At 43.9% G+C, this 15,248-nt stretch overlaps 1 protein-coding gene across 4 annotated transcripts in view; it reads left to right on the plus strand.

Moving 5' to 3' along the window:
* Positions 1-14,670, plus strand: part of SLC4A5 (solute carrier family 4 member 5) — a 193,694-nt gene extending 179,024 nt beyond the window's left edge. For all 4 annotated transcript variants that reach the window (XM_056571490.1, XM_056571491.1, XM_056571492.1 and 1 more), the window contains 2 exons: positions 4,490-4,557; positions 13,545-14,670. In XM_056571490.1, the coding sequence (XP_056427465.1) occupies positions 4,490-4,557; positions 13,545-13,710 (234 nt within the window). In that variant the 3' untranslated portion in view covers positions 13,711-14,670. The remainder of the gene's footprint in view (positions 1-4,489; positions 4,558-13,544) is intronic.
* The last annotated feature ends 578 nt before the right edge of the window (positions 14,671-15,248 follow it).

Genomic DNA, 15,248 nt, shown 5'->3' on the forward strand with positions numbered 1-15,248 from the left:
TTCATAACAACTAATATTGTGTTGGGTTCGGTCATATTTATACCTACAGTTATGTGAACAGTATCATTGTTTACACTAAACAGCATCTATGTTCCAATGCATTATCTTGTACACAATAGTTACATTATTTAAGCAATCAGGTGGTATTACATTCTGTGTATGGGAACACTTTGATTGTTTTTGCATAGCACAGTACCGGGAGCACCTTTGTATAATTCATCATTCATTTTAGGAGGAGGGGTTCTTGGCCCTGCTTAGAGGTTGTGTGGTGGCTCTTAGTGAACATTTTAATTGCTTTTAATTGTCCCCTTGTATGTGACCTATTAACATTTTGATATTTAATAAAGCTATTTTGTGATTTCATATACAGTGGGGCTAAAAAGTATTTAGTCAGCCATCAATTGTGCAAGTTCTCCCACTTAAAAAGATGTTCACATTGTCTGAATTTATTTGCAAATTATGGTGGAAAATAAGTATTTGGTCACCTATAAATAAGCAAGATTTCTGGCTCTCACAGACCTGTAACTTCTTCTTTAAGAGTCTCCTCTGTCCTCCACTCGTTACCTGTATTATTGGCTCCTGTTTGAACTTGTTATCAGTATAAAAGACATCTGTCCACAACCTCAGTCACACTCCAAACTTCACTATGGCCAAGACCAAAGAGCTGTCGAAGGACACCAGAAACAAAATTGTAGACCTGAACCAGGCTGGGAAGACTGAATCTGAAATAGGCAAGCAGCTTGGTGTGAAGGAATAAACTGTGGGAGCAATTATTAGAAAATGGAAGACATACAAGACCACTGATAATCTCCTTCGCCCTGGGGCTCCATGCAAGATCTCATCCCTTGGTGTCAAAATGATCACAAGAACGGTGAGAAAAAAATCTTAGAACCACTTGGGGGGACCTAGTGAGTGACCTTCAGAGAGCTGGGACCAAAGTAACAAAGGCTACCATCAGTAACACACTTCGCCACCAGGGACTCAAATCATGCAGTGCCAGACATGTCCCCATGCTTAAGCCAGTACATGTCCGGGCCCATCTGAAGCATTTGGATGATCCAGAAGAGTATTGGGAGAATGTCATATGGTCAGATGAAACCAAAGTACCGGTAGAACTTTTTGGTAAAAACTCAACTCGTCGTGTTTGGAGGAGCAAGAATGCTGAGTTGCATCCAAAGAACACCATACCTACTGTGAAACATAGGAGTGGAAACATCATGCTTTGGCGCTGTTTTTCTGCTAAGGGACCAGGACGACTGATCTGTGTAAAAGAAAGAATGAATGGGGCCATGTATTGTGAGATTTTGAGTGAAAACCTCCTTCCATCAGTAAGGGCATTGAAGATGAAATGTGGCTGGGTCTTTCAGCATGACAATGATCCCAAACACACCACCAGGGAAACGAAGGAGTGGCTTCGTAAGAAGCATTTCAAGGTCCTGGGGTGGCCTAGCCAGATCTCACCAGTCCCCAGATCTCACCCCCATAGAAAACCTTTAGAGGGAGTTGAAAGTCCCTGTTGCCCAGCGACAGCCCCAAAACATCACTGCTCTAGAGGAGATCTGCATGGAGGAATGGGCCAAAATACCAGCAACAGTGTGTTAAAACCTTGTGAGGACTTACAGAAAACATATGACCTCTGTCATTGCCAACAAAGGGTATATAACAAAATATTGAGAGAAACTTTTGTTATTGACCAAATACTTATTTTCCACCATAATTTGCAAATAAATTCTTTAAAAATCAGACAATGTGATTTTATGGATTTTTTTTAGCATTATGTCTCTCATAGTTGAAGTATACCTATGACGAAAATTACAGGACTCTCTCATCTTTTTAAGTGGGAGAACTTGCACAATTGGTGGCTGACTAAATTCTTTTTTGCCCCACTGTCTACTTAGTGGTGTGCACTTTATATTCAATGATTGTTTTTCTTGGATGTCGTATGACGTTGTGTCTAGGGAACACTTATGGAGGGTATTCTAGTTTTAGCAAGTACAGGTTTTTGTTTGTATAATGGAAAGTTATTTGATTTTCTAATATACTTTCACAATAAAGGTTTATCAAGATCACTGCTTGCTGTCATTAAGAACCTTCCTTATTTACTATTAGTTTGAAACAGTCTGTCCTGGTCATGTGATAGACACCACTTGATAGGCTATGGTCACGCAGTGTAAAAATCAGTTCATATTTTATTCTACGTGCGCATTTTTGACTGTGATTGATAGAGATGTGCGCGTAATGTAAAATAGGCAGCCAAATTTTACTCTTATTTTTCATGTTGCACTCTACCCTGTTCCCCTTTGCTATATATAACAGATACATTGCTTTACATTTCACCTACATTATTATTTAAAGGGGTACTCCGGTGCTTAGACATCTTATCCCCTATCCAAAGGATAGGGGATAAGATGCCTGATCGCAGGGGTCCCGCCGCTGGGGACCCCAGGATCTTGCACGTGGCACCTCGTTTATAATCACTCCCCGGAGCGTGTTCGCTCCGGGTCTGATTACCGGCGACCACAGGGCCGACGGCGTGTGATGTCACACCTCCACCCCTCAATGCAAGCCTATGGGACAGCTATCACGCCCCCTCCCGTAGGCTTGCATTGAGGGGCAGAGCATGACGTCACACGGGGGGGGGGGGGCGGAGGAGTGACATCACACGCCGTCGGCCCTGTGGTCGCCGGTAATCAGACTCAGAGCGAACATTCTCCGGGGACTGATTATACACAGGGTGCCACGTGCTTGATCCCGGGGGTCCCCAGCAGCGGGACTCCCGCGATCAGGCATCTTATCCCCTATCCTTTGGATGTCTAAGCAGCGGAGTACCCCTTTAAAGCACAAGTTAATAGGGGCGAGGCTGGGCACTACAGTCTGTGCCTGAAGACTTCAATCAGTACTTCTAGGTTATGTCCCTAGTGTGCCAGGCAGCCAATAACCATGGGGGAGATTTATCAAAACCTGTGCAGAGGTAAAGTGGAGCAGTTGCCCATAGCAACCAATAAGATGGCTTCTTTTATTTTATTTTTTTTAAAAGGCTGTGAGTTGTTATGGGCAACTGCTCCACTTTTCCTTTGCACAGGTTTTGATAAATCATCCCTCATATTGGTAAATCTCATGTGTTTTTGCTGCATTGTGATTGGCTGGACAGCACACTACCGCCACATGTGAGTCAGTGGAGGGCAGGATCACACTATGTCAGTGTTTCCCACCGAGGGTGCCTTCAGCTGTTGCAAAACTACAATTCCCAGCATGCCCGGACAGCCGAAGTTGCAGCTGGGAGTTGTAGTTTTGCAACAGCTGGAGGCACCCCGGTTAGGGAACATTGCCTTAAAGGGGTTATCCAGGAAAAAACTGTTATATATCAACTGGCATTAGAAAGTTAAACAGATTTGTAAATTACTTCTATTAAAAAATCTTAATCCTTTTAGTACTTATGAGCTGCTGAAGTTGAGTTGTTCTTTTCTGTCTAAGTGCTCCCTGATGACACGTGTCTCGGGAAACGCCCAGTTTATAAGCAAATCCCCATAGCAAACCTCTTCTACTCTGTGCAGTTCCCGAGACAAGCAGAGATGTCAGGAGAGAGCACTGTTGCCAGACAGAAAAGAACAACTCAACTTCAGCAGCTGATAATTATTGAAAGGATTAAGATTTTTTAATCGAAGTAATTTACAAATCTGTTTCACTTTCTGGAGCCAGTTGATATTAAAAAAAAAAAAGCTTTTTCCTGGAATACCCTTTTAAGGACACAGTAAGTTTTAATTTTTTTCCTGCTCGCTTTCTAATAGCCATAACTCCTTCAATTATCCACCTACAGGGCCACATGTGGACTTGTATTATGGAGGACAAATTGCACTTTATAATGACTCATTTTACAACAAAATCATTTGCAAAGCAAAAATAAATAAATAAATAATTGCAGGGCAAAATTGAAAAGAAAATAATTTAATGTTAGCAAATTTTGCAGGTGGTTTGAGTTTGGGTGGTTTGAGCTGATCAGCAATCTTCGGCTCTCCCATAGAGTTTTATGGAGGGGGCATGGTGGCCTCCGATTCGGGCGGGTGTCATGACGCACTCCTGTGCTGGAGAACCGGGGCTCCAAACAGGAGATCGCGGGGGGCCCCAGCGCTCGGACCCCCGTGATCTAAAACTTATCCCCTATCCTTCGGATAGGGGATAAGTTTTTCTTCATTATACTTATCCTTTAACATTATATTTTAATATTTTCAGACCTCATGCAGCGATACTAAACATGTTTGTTATTTATGTTTACATAATTTTATTTGAAAAATTAGGAAAGGGGGGGGCGATTCAAACTTATTTGGGAAGGAGCTTATTCATATCATATTTGCATGCTGGGAGTTGTAGTTTTGCAACAGCTGGAGGCACCCTGATTGGGAAACACTGCACTCCGTATTTGCAGCCGTACCATCCTGAGTTCAAAGATAATTTGCTAACTCGGCCTGTGTGGAATTTTTTTTTTTTAAAGGAGAGAACTGGCCATCCAGGGGCGCTGCATTCAGATTCCTCTGCCAATGGATCAGATATTGATCGCAGGTGAGTTAATGTGGTATGTACAAAAAAGTTACGGTGAAAACACATGAGTTGTCAGACGCTTGCAGCCAAAAGGCGTCAGCCAGGCATTTGTGCTCCACTTACATCAGCATTAAAAAAATTAAGTACGGTAAGAATTGGCAATGTGTGTACTTGGCTCCTACTGCATACACCTCCTCCCTTTTGCAGCCAACATCACCGGGTCAGATTTATTAATCCCGTCTAATATTTACACAGTAAAGTAAACTTGGACTAAGCAGGATGAAGATGCGCCAGATGTTAGGGGTTGTCCAGGAAAAAACATATATATATATATATATATATATATATATATCAACTGGCTCCAGAAAGTTAAACAGATTTGTAAATTACTTCTATAAAAAAAATCTTAATCCTTTCAGTACTTATGAGCTGCTGAAGTAGAGTTGTTCTTTTCTGTCTAAGTGCTCTCTGATGACACCTGTCTCGGGAACTGTCCAGAGTAGAAACCTCTTCTACTCTGTGCAGTTCCCAAGACAAGCAGAGATGTCAGCAGAGAGCACTGTTGCCCGACAGAAAAGAACAACTCAACTTCAGCAGCTGATAATTATTGGAAGGATTAAGATTTTTTTAATAGAAGTCATTTACAAATCTGTTTAACTTTCTGAAGACAGTTGATATAAAAAAAAGAAGTAGTTTTTTTTTCTGGAATACTCCTTTAACACAATGGATCATGCTGTACAATAACACTGGGGGGAATTCATCAATAATTTTACACATCTAGATGTGTGAAAAAGGTGCAAATTTGGGGCATTAATGGTTTTGTGATTTTTTTCCAAACTTGCTTACTTGAATGATTTTGCCCTTTGACTTTGCAACGGCTGTGAATTTACGATGTGCTTTTCTCCAAATGTGTATTTCTCCAATACCCGCTCTCTATTTACTGACAAAACTTGCTTGCAACATCTCAAAAGCAAAAATCCCACACGTGCACATGCGCCAAATTTATCCCACTGTGTGTGACTTTTTGATAAATTAGGCCCACATACACATAATATGAGCACATACACGTAATATGAGCACATACACATAATGAGGGACATTTATCAATGTTTGCTTATGTATTCTTTTTTTTAGTAATTTTTTCCTTACTTTTTTTTTGCTTACGTGTGACTTATTTATCAACTGGTTTCATCCTGTTGATAATTTTCTTTCACGTAAGCAATTTTTCCTTTTTTCCTTTGGTAGTAGCTTTTTCAGCTCCATGTTTGAGCTGGAGTAAATTTAGTCAATTTTTAACGCTGTTGCGACTTTTTTTTGCGCAGTTGCGACTGTCGCAGTTAATAAATACCTGACTACCCGTAGTCCATTTTAAAATTATTACTACATAGTTAATTTTTGGAAAACTTGCTTTTCTCGCTTTCCAGTCAAAATGTCGCACGAAAAATCGTGTAGTCGCAGTTGCGACAATTATAGTAAAGAAAACCTAACTAAACCCGTTGATAAATGTCCATAAATATGAGCACATACACATAATATGAGCCTTGGATGTTAGTTTTCAAAACATGTGTAGCCAATCACACAATGATAAATCTCCCCCACAGTTGTCTAACTTTATACCAACTATTATAGGCAACTTTACTCCAGAATTGTGGAGCAATTTTTGTGCTCATGCTGCATTCACATCTAGTTTTTGCAATACGGTTCCCGTATCAGTTTTTTTGTAAAAAAAAACGTATGTCTCAAAACAAGACCGAACCATATACAACTGTGTACAACCGTATATACCTCTGTATGGTTTTAAACCGTATATGGTTTGAAAACGGATATCCGGTTGCATACGGTTTAATATGTTTTATGGGAAAAATAACGGATGCGGTTTTATGTTTGTCCTTAATTAAATAAAGTTTTTCTTGTTCTATTTGTGGGAAGAGCTTTTGGTGTGCACTGCGCATGGTCAAACTGCAAAACTGTATTGTGCAAACCGGATGGAACCGTACGCACATACGGTTCAGTACGGTTCCCATTGACCACCATTTTTTTAAAAATACTCGAGTATAAGCCGACCCGAATATAAGCCGAGCCCCCTAATTTCACCCCAAAAACCCAGGAAAAGTTATAGACTCGACAATAAGCCTAGGGTGGGAAATACATCATCCCCCCCTGTCATCATCCAGACCCCCGTCATCATCTCCCCCCCCCCCTTCATCATCACCGCCTGTCAATCCCTTTATCAGTGGTCTTCAACCTGCGGACCTCCAGATGTTGCAAAACTACAACTCCCAGCATTCCCAGACAGCCATCGGCTGTCCAGGCATGCTGGGAGTTGTAGTTTTGAAACCTCTGGAGGTCCGCAGATTGAAGACCACTGCGGCCTTCTTCATCATCCAGCCCCCCCCCCCTTTTTGTTTTGTACTCCCCTCGGCGGGAAGTTAGGGTGAGCTGGTCTGGGCCATCTATGCTGCAGGGACCGTCCGGTGGGGAGGGTTAGTCATTGCTGGCTGTCCATTTTCACCGGGGGGACCCTCTTCTCCGCTCCAGGCCCAGCCCCGGACTAGTGACGTTGCCTTGACGACGACGCACAGGGACGTTGCGCATGAACGTCCCTGTGCGTCGTAGTCATCAAGGCAACGGCGGAGAGTTCACTCGAGTATAAGCCGAGGGAGGCGTTTTCAGCACGAAAAATCATGCTGAAAAACTCGTCTTATACTCGAGTATATACGGTATATATTTAGGCTTACTACCCAGCGGTGCCCAAGTGTATAGTCACTGGGCCTCGTTTACTAAGAGTGGGGTGTAGTTTTGTTTGGGTTTTTTGTTCCCGACAGGTATTTTTCCATGGTATTTACTATTTATTATATGTTGTATTTGGTGATTTTCTCTACGTTTTGCTCTTTTTACACATACTCTGAGCTGTCAAGTTTTCCAGAGCTCAAATCCACCACATTTTATGTGGAAACAATTAGTACATTTGTAGGTATCTTTTGAAAATATAGGTTCCCTTACGTCCTAACCAGTAGCACAGATGGGGTATTCCACCCCCCGCGAACTGGTTAGGACAGATGGAAGTTTTATTGAACCTAATTAAACAATCAGTGAAGACACACCCACAACACCCTGTATAAGTAAGAGGGTCACCCTCTGCCCCATTGTGTTATTTTCTGTCCTCCCGGACAGTGGGACAGATGGTGACCCCCTTACTCCTGTTATATGAGTAGGGGGGGGGTTTTCTTACTTGCAAATCTGGGCATGGTTTGCGCCCATCTGCTTCTGTACCTCGGAGCCGCGACTCCAATCGCGGCCCCGGCCGGAAGTGCGTCAGCGGCGTCTGACGTCACTTCCTGTTTCTCTCTTTGCTTCCCGGCTCGTTTTTTTGCGCCGTTTTTGCTAATAATGCGGCGAAACCGAGCGGGGAGCCTCTTTCTATAACCCTCTAACTTAGGGTTCCTTTTTTTCCTGTTTTTTAAGACAAGATTTCTTTATCTCTCTGTAACTCCGCCTTGTGGGCAGAGTCTTGTTTTGGCGCCAGCCAGGGGGATATTTAAACTCCCCCTAGGCTGTCATTCAGCCTCCTAGAGCGCAGAGCTGTTGGTACTTCCACAGTCCTGTCTTTTTGAGTTTAGTAGTGCATCCTTGCGGATACTACTGATTCCCTATCTCTATCTCTTACCTGGTCTCTTGCTGAGAACTTTGGGTATTTTAAATTATATTTTAGCTAGCCGCAATTTTTTTCTTGCCGCTACATTATCTAATCCTCCTCTCATATTTATCTAGATATGTCGACCGAGGGCTCAGGGGATCGTGAAGGCTTGGCAAAAAGATCCGCCAAGCGCAAGCACCTCTCTTGCCATGACTGCAATACTCCCCTTGAGGATAATTATGAATTTTCCAGGTGCCCTCCTTGTAGGGCTAAGTCTCTACCTTCCCACCAGACTGAGCCTACAGTCCAAGATATGTATGTGTGGGTCTCCTCTAACATGTCGGCCATTCAAGCCTCTATTGAGGAGCTGAAACACGTTGTCTCTCAGAAACGCGCCAGACCTTCTTCACCTCCCAGAATGGAGACGTCTGTGGATCAGGAGAGAGAAGATTCCAAGTCCTCCTCTTCGGATGAGGAGGTCGCTGCATCCTATTTCTTTCCGCTGGAAAAGACCCAGCGTCTTCTGAGATCCATCCGGTCGGGGGACCAGGATGTTGATCCCGGGGAAGCCTCTACCTCCACCTCTAAGGGACCTAGGGTCTTTAAAGCGGATGATACCCTTCTGTCCGTGCTTAGAACAGAATGGAAAAAAACAGAAAAGGGTCCGGTCTTAACCAAAAGATTTAAGACCATGTTTCCTATACAGGAATCTCAGCTTTCCTCCTGGGGCCCTGTCCCTAAGGATGATATGGCAGTTGCCAAACTGTCCAAGAGGACAGTAGTCCCTGCTGAGGATGGGTCTTCCTTGCAGGATCCAATGGATCGAAAGGCTGACTGTGCCATGAGGCGCTCCTACTCCACTGCTTCTGCGTCTGCATCAGTGGCGATAGCTTGCTCAGAGGTAGCAAACTTTTTAAAGACCCGCCTTTCTAACATCCAGTCGGATTTGGACCAGGGGGTTCCTAGGGATGAAATTCTTTCATCCTTCAAGACGACCAATCTGGCCGTTGATTTTTTGTGCGATGCTTCCACCCAGCATCTTAAATTGGCCTCCAAATATGGCCCTGGCTTCTGGACGACGTCCTCTGTGGTTAAAACCTTGGAAGGTTGACAACTCTTCCAAGAACACCTTATGTGCTATGCCTTACGAACCCGGCATTCTTTTCGGAGCTGAGCTGGACCGCATTATGGAGGGACTTTCTGACAAGAAAGGTAAGTCCCTCCCTTATTCCTCCTTTCGTGGTCGAGGGTGGCGTTCTGGGGGCGGATCAGCCCCCCAGCCTAAGCCTCAGAGAGACTGGGGTAATCAACGCCGGGGCGGAAAACGCTCCCGTGGCCCCAAAGACAACAGAAAGCTCTGACTGCGGGCTTCTACGAAGCTCTGGGTTCCTTGCCGAGGTGACCTTTCCAGTTTCCCATCCTGCCCCCCAGATTCCAGTTGGTGGTCGTCTTCACCATTTTTCAAGCGCCTGGTCCCTCCACATTCAGGAACCTTGGGTCCTGAGATTAATCTCGGATGGTTATTCGATAGACCTCGAATCAATTCCCCCATCCAATTATGTGGAGACAAGAGTTCTTTCACCAATCAAACAGGGGGCGCTAGAAACTTACATTCTGGAATACATCCAGAAGAATGCCTTAGAGGAAGTTCCTCTTGCAGAGCGGGGGTCAGGAATTTATTCTCCAGTCTTCCTAGTTCCCAAGGTAACAGGAGACTGGCGGATGATTATAGATCTGAGATATCTCAATCAGTATGTAAAGCACAAACGCTTTCGTATGGAAACTATTCAATCTGTGGTCAACCTCATCTCGCCAGGGGATTACCTGGCTACTCTGGATCTAAAGGATGCTTACCTTCATATTCCTATTCATCCGGTATCCAGAAAGTATCTAAGGATCGCAGTTCAGGTAGGGGGAGTACTAAAACACCTCCAGTTTGTAGCCCTCCCGTTTGGAATTTCTTCGGCCCCACACACATTTACCAAAGTGGTGCTAGCGGTAGTTGCTGCTCTAAGGCTCCAGGGGCTCAGCATCGTTCCCTACCTAGACGATTGGCTCCTCAGAGCTCTTTCTTCTGCGATCCTGTCCCAACATCTGCAACTAGCAGTACCCTTCCTTCACCAGTTAGGGTGGATAGTCAATTGGGCCAAATCCAATTTCCTCCCAACGACCTCAGTGAGGTTCCTCGGCTTCATAGTCGACTCAATCTCCATGACACTTTACCTCTCTCCCGAGAGGAAATCTCGGGTTCAAGAATCAGCCCTTTTTCTCTCTGTACCCCGGAGAGTATCCATTCGCACTCTCATGCAGATGTTGGGACTTATGTCCGCTACCGTGGATGCGGTTCCTTGGGCTCTTTGGCATCTACGCCCTCTTCAATCAGAGGTGCTCGCCACATGGAATCTCAGGCCCTCGGGCCTAAACAAGTGCCACTCCCTGTCTTATCGAGTCCGGTCCTCTCTCAGATGGTGGTCTCACCTCGAGGACGGCAAGTCAATGATCCAACCCTCTTGGATCATACTTACTACCGACGCGTCCCTTGTAGGTTGGGGAGCGCATCTCTTGGATCTGTTAGTGCGGGGATCTTGGTCTCCACGGGAGAGAGGGTTAACCTCCAATCTCCTCGAGATTCGAGCCATCAGATTAGCACTCCTCCACTTTGCTTCTCTTCTTCAAGGGAAAGCAGTAAAGATCCAATCTGACAGCATGACTGCTGTATTGTACATCAACAAGCAGGGAGGCACTCGATCACAAAGCCTCCTCAGAGAGGTGGGTCTGATCTTGGATTGGGCAGAGAGGAACCTAACCCATCTTTCGGCAGTTCACATTCGGGGATCTCTCAATGTGATCGCCGACCGCCTGAGCAGAGGACTTTCAACTGGAGAATGGTCTCTCCATCCAGAGATGTTCAAACAAATAACACTCAGGTGGGGTGTGCCAGAAATAGATCTTATGGCAACAAGGTTCAACACCAAAGTGGTGAGATTTTGTTCCCTGTACAGGGAAGACAACCCAGTAGCAATCGATGCTCTCTCAATCCCATGGAGGTTCAGGCTGGCCTACATCTTCCCTCCAATTTCCTTGATCCCAAGGGTATTGATGAAAATCAGGCAGGACCAAGCCTCTGTCATAGCCATAATTCCATTTTGGCCCAAGAGAGCTTGGTTTACCCAACTCTTGCAAATGAGTCGGGGACAATTCTGGAGGCTTCCCCCAGAGCAAGCACTAGTGTCGGGGGACACTCACAGCTGCTCAAATCTTCAAATGTTCAACCTGACAGCCTGGAGGTTGACCAGTCCCTTCCACATCTAGAAGGGCTTTCTAGTGCGGTCTTGAATACCCTCTCGCATTCCAGAGCGGAGTCCACTAACAGAGCCTATAAAAGAATTTGGACAACTTTTCAGTCTTGGTGCTCCAAGAAACAACTACCTGGACAGAATCCAGCTGTTGCCACAATCCTCAACTTTCTCCAGGAGGGATTAGACAAGAATCTATCTCCTTCCACACTCAGAGTTCAGGTATCAGCCATCTCTGCCTTTCTCAATAAACCATTGTATCAAGACCCACTAGTCAAAACATTCTTGAGGGGATCCTCAAGGTTAAAACCTACAATTATACAACCTGTCCCAGCATGGGACTTATCGATGGTGCTCAAGGGGTTAGCATCTCCCCCCTTTGAGCCCTTGGAGGAGGTGGACATGAAATTTGTTACCATTAAAATAACTTTTTTACTGGCAATCACATCAGCCAAAAGGATTGGGGAACTTCAAGCGCTCTCGGCACTTGAACCATATACTAAATTTTTGCCAGATCGAGTGTTACTCGGATTTATACCATCCTTTATACCTAAAGTTCCATCATTCCAAAATATTAAGTTATATCCCTGCCAGTATTTTCTCCTCCTCCATCCTCCAATGAAGATAGTGCTCTTCATTGCCTAGATATCTCGAGATGTCTCTAGATCTATATAAGAAGATCTTTGGAGTTTAGGAAGGATGAAAATCTGCTAATTCTCTTTTCAGGACCCTAGAGAGGTCTTAAAGCTTCAAAGCCCTCCATCAGTAGATGGGTAAAAGATGCCATTCGTATTGCCATGGTATCCCAAGGTAAGGAGCCTCCTGAGTTTGTAAAAGCTCATTCCACCAGGTCTGTATCTACCTCCTTTGCGGAAAGGAGTCTTGTTCCCTTGGAACATATATGCAAAGCTGCTTCCTGGAGTTCACTCTCCACATTTATCACCCACTACAGACTTGACAGTAGATTGGCCGATTTCTCCTCATTTGGACGGACAGTATTATCTGCCGTCAGGCATGAGAGCCCTCCCTCATAGGGTTTCTGCTTGCCATTTCCCCATCTGTGCTACTGGTTAGGACATAAGGGAATCGTTAATTTCTAATGATAATTTGTTTTCCCTTAGTCCTAACAGTAGCACAACTTTCCCTCCCTAGTTAAGTTATTTTTTTCTATTCTTTGCCTTTAGTTCTTCTTGTTACTACACAATGGGGCAGAGGGTGACCCTCTTACTTATACAGGGTGTTGTGGGTGCGTCTTCACTGATTGTTTAATTAGGTTCAATAAAACTTCCATCTGTCCTAACCAGTTCGCGGGGGGTGGAATACCCCATCTGTGCTACTGTTAGGACTAAGGGAAAACAAATTATCGTTAGAAATTAACAATTTTTTTGGGGGGAGACACGCCCCTTTTCCCTGTTGGCCTTGCCCCTTTGTATGGTTTTCTGAGTAAAGTGGAAAGTTAGTAGGGTTTTTTTTTTTTGTCAAAAATGATGGCGCACAACACATGCAACACAAACAAAAAAACCACAAAATCTACTCGGAAAAGCCATAGTAAATGAAACCCAGAGTTTTTGTGTGCCTCAGCTAAGCGGAAATGGCTTCAGTAAAGGGGGGCATGGTCAAAGAGGCGACACTGTGTGCCACAAATGTGCTAAAATTCTGGTGCAAGATTGTGGTACAGATTAGGACAACTAATAGTTGGTCTACGCTAAGACTAGGTACCCACTACAGAATTTCTGTCAGATATAGCTGGAGATTTCAAGTGCGTACATTGCCATTACATAGAAGGCAATGCATTCCAGGTGGATTCTACCGAGAGAAGGAGCAAGGTAATTTTTCTGGATATGGAATTTCAGTGGTGGAACATCTGCCTGCTGGAATTCATTTGTGCGCACTGTGCAGCAGAATCCCAATGCAATGGTAGACTGCTGCACCGGAATTTCCAGGTGAAATTTTGAAGCTGAATTACAATCGGAAATTCCATAGTGTGAACCAAGGCATAGACTAGACAGTCTAAGAATGCATCACATCCTGTGATAGACTGTTTCTCATTTCCCATATTGATTTTCCTTCCTTAGCATTACCCTACACCTGAAGATCTCCTGCCCTCCATCACCGGCCATCAGCTATCCTAGGACTGCAGCCGGTGCTGTCCCACAGGTGAAGATTGAGATGGATTCAGAATATGATGACTCTGACATAGAGAAGAATCCTAGAGATCGGGGCAGTGAAACCACTTTATAGCAGCCATAACAGATCCCGTCTGCCAGGTTACCGAGGCCTCTGAATCCTGGAACTGTGAGAGGATGCGACACCAGGGTATCGGGGCATCTTTTTAAAGAGGTGTTAACACTGTTATCTCTATGTACAAAGGACTTTTGTGATTTATGGTTTTCCTAAAAGGTCAAAACAATTCTTTATATGGAAACAATTCCTCTACCTGCAGCCGCTGGTTACTTGAGGTCCAGAATCATTCAGTCAGGGCTGGTCATACTGTACAGGCAATATAGGCACCTGCCTAGGGCAGCAGTGATCATGGGTGTCATTCTGTTATGGTGACTTATTTATTTTGTTCCCTTAAGCCTTCTGTTCTTTCTTACTCTCTTTCATCAGTAAAATAATAGAAGAAAGATTTGTGTAAGGGGGTTAAGAAAGAAGGGGGAGGGGTGAAATTCATTTGGAGATATGTAGGGTTTGTCCAAAATAAGAAAAACACTGCTTCTTTCTTCCAAAACTACGCCACTAAGTTCATGTGTGGTATTGCAGCTCAGTTCTATAGCGGTTAATAGAGCCAAGTTATAATACCACACACAACCTGTTGGCAGATGTGGTTCTGTTTTTAGAAGAAACCAGCTATGTGTTTCTAATTTTGAATAACCCCTTTAAAGGGGTACTCCATTGGAAAACATTTTTTTTTCCATTTGAACTGGCTCCAGAAAGTTAAACAGATTCGTAAATTACTTCTATTAAACAATCTTAGTCCTTCCAGTACTTATCAGCTGCTTTATAATACAGAAGAAGGTAAGTTGTTCCTTTCTGTCTGACCACATTGCTCTCTGCTGACACCTCTGTCCATGTCAGGAACTATCTGGAGCAGGAGAGGCTTGCTGTGGGGATTTGCTCCTGCTCTGTCAGCTGAGCGCACTGTGGTCAGATTGGAAAGAAATATTCAACTTCCTCTGTAGCTTACAGAAGCTGATAAGTATTGGAAGGATTAAGATGTTTAATAGAAGTAATTTAAAAATCTGTATAACTTTCTGGAGCCAGTTGATATGAAAAAAATAGTTTTCCACCCGAGTACCCCTTTAACGCAGTCCTACAGACAAGTTACACGATATGGAAGGTTATTGTTTATTGCAGTGTGTAAAGCTATAGTTGTGTCTCCTTTATAATAGTTCAGCTGCTACAATAATAATTGATGGCCAGAATAATGTAATGAGGTAAAAGATCTTTCTACTCACATATGTCATATCTATAGTGAAATCTCTTGATCTGACTTGTATTGAGCCCATTATGACTGTGTCCAGTTCTTCTTGCTGGTAACATTACAGATGATATTATGAGACAATCACCACATTCCCAAAATGGTCTACCCATAGCTATGCCCCTCATCAGGGCCGCACCATCCATTAAACAAGATACAGTGATAAGTAATTCAAAGTCTGCACCTTTTACTTACTGCAGGGGGCAGCATTAACTGATAATTAGAAAGTCTATTATTTAATTTAGCAGATTGGGCAGGGGGATGGGGGGGGGGGCAGGCAACGTCATGTTGGTTTTGG

Source organism: Hyla sarda, chromosome 4, assembly GCF_029499605.1.
Source record: "Hyla sarda isolate aHylSar1 chromosome 4, aHylSar1.hap1, whole genome shotgun sequence".
NCBI lineage: Eukaryota > Metazoa > Chordata > Amphibia > Anura > Hylidae > Hyla > Hyla sarda.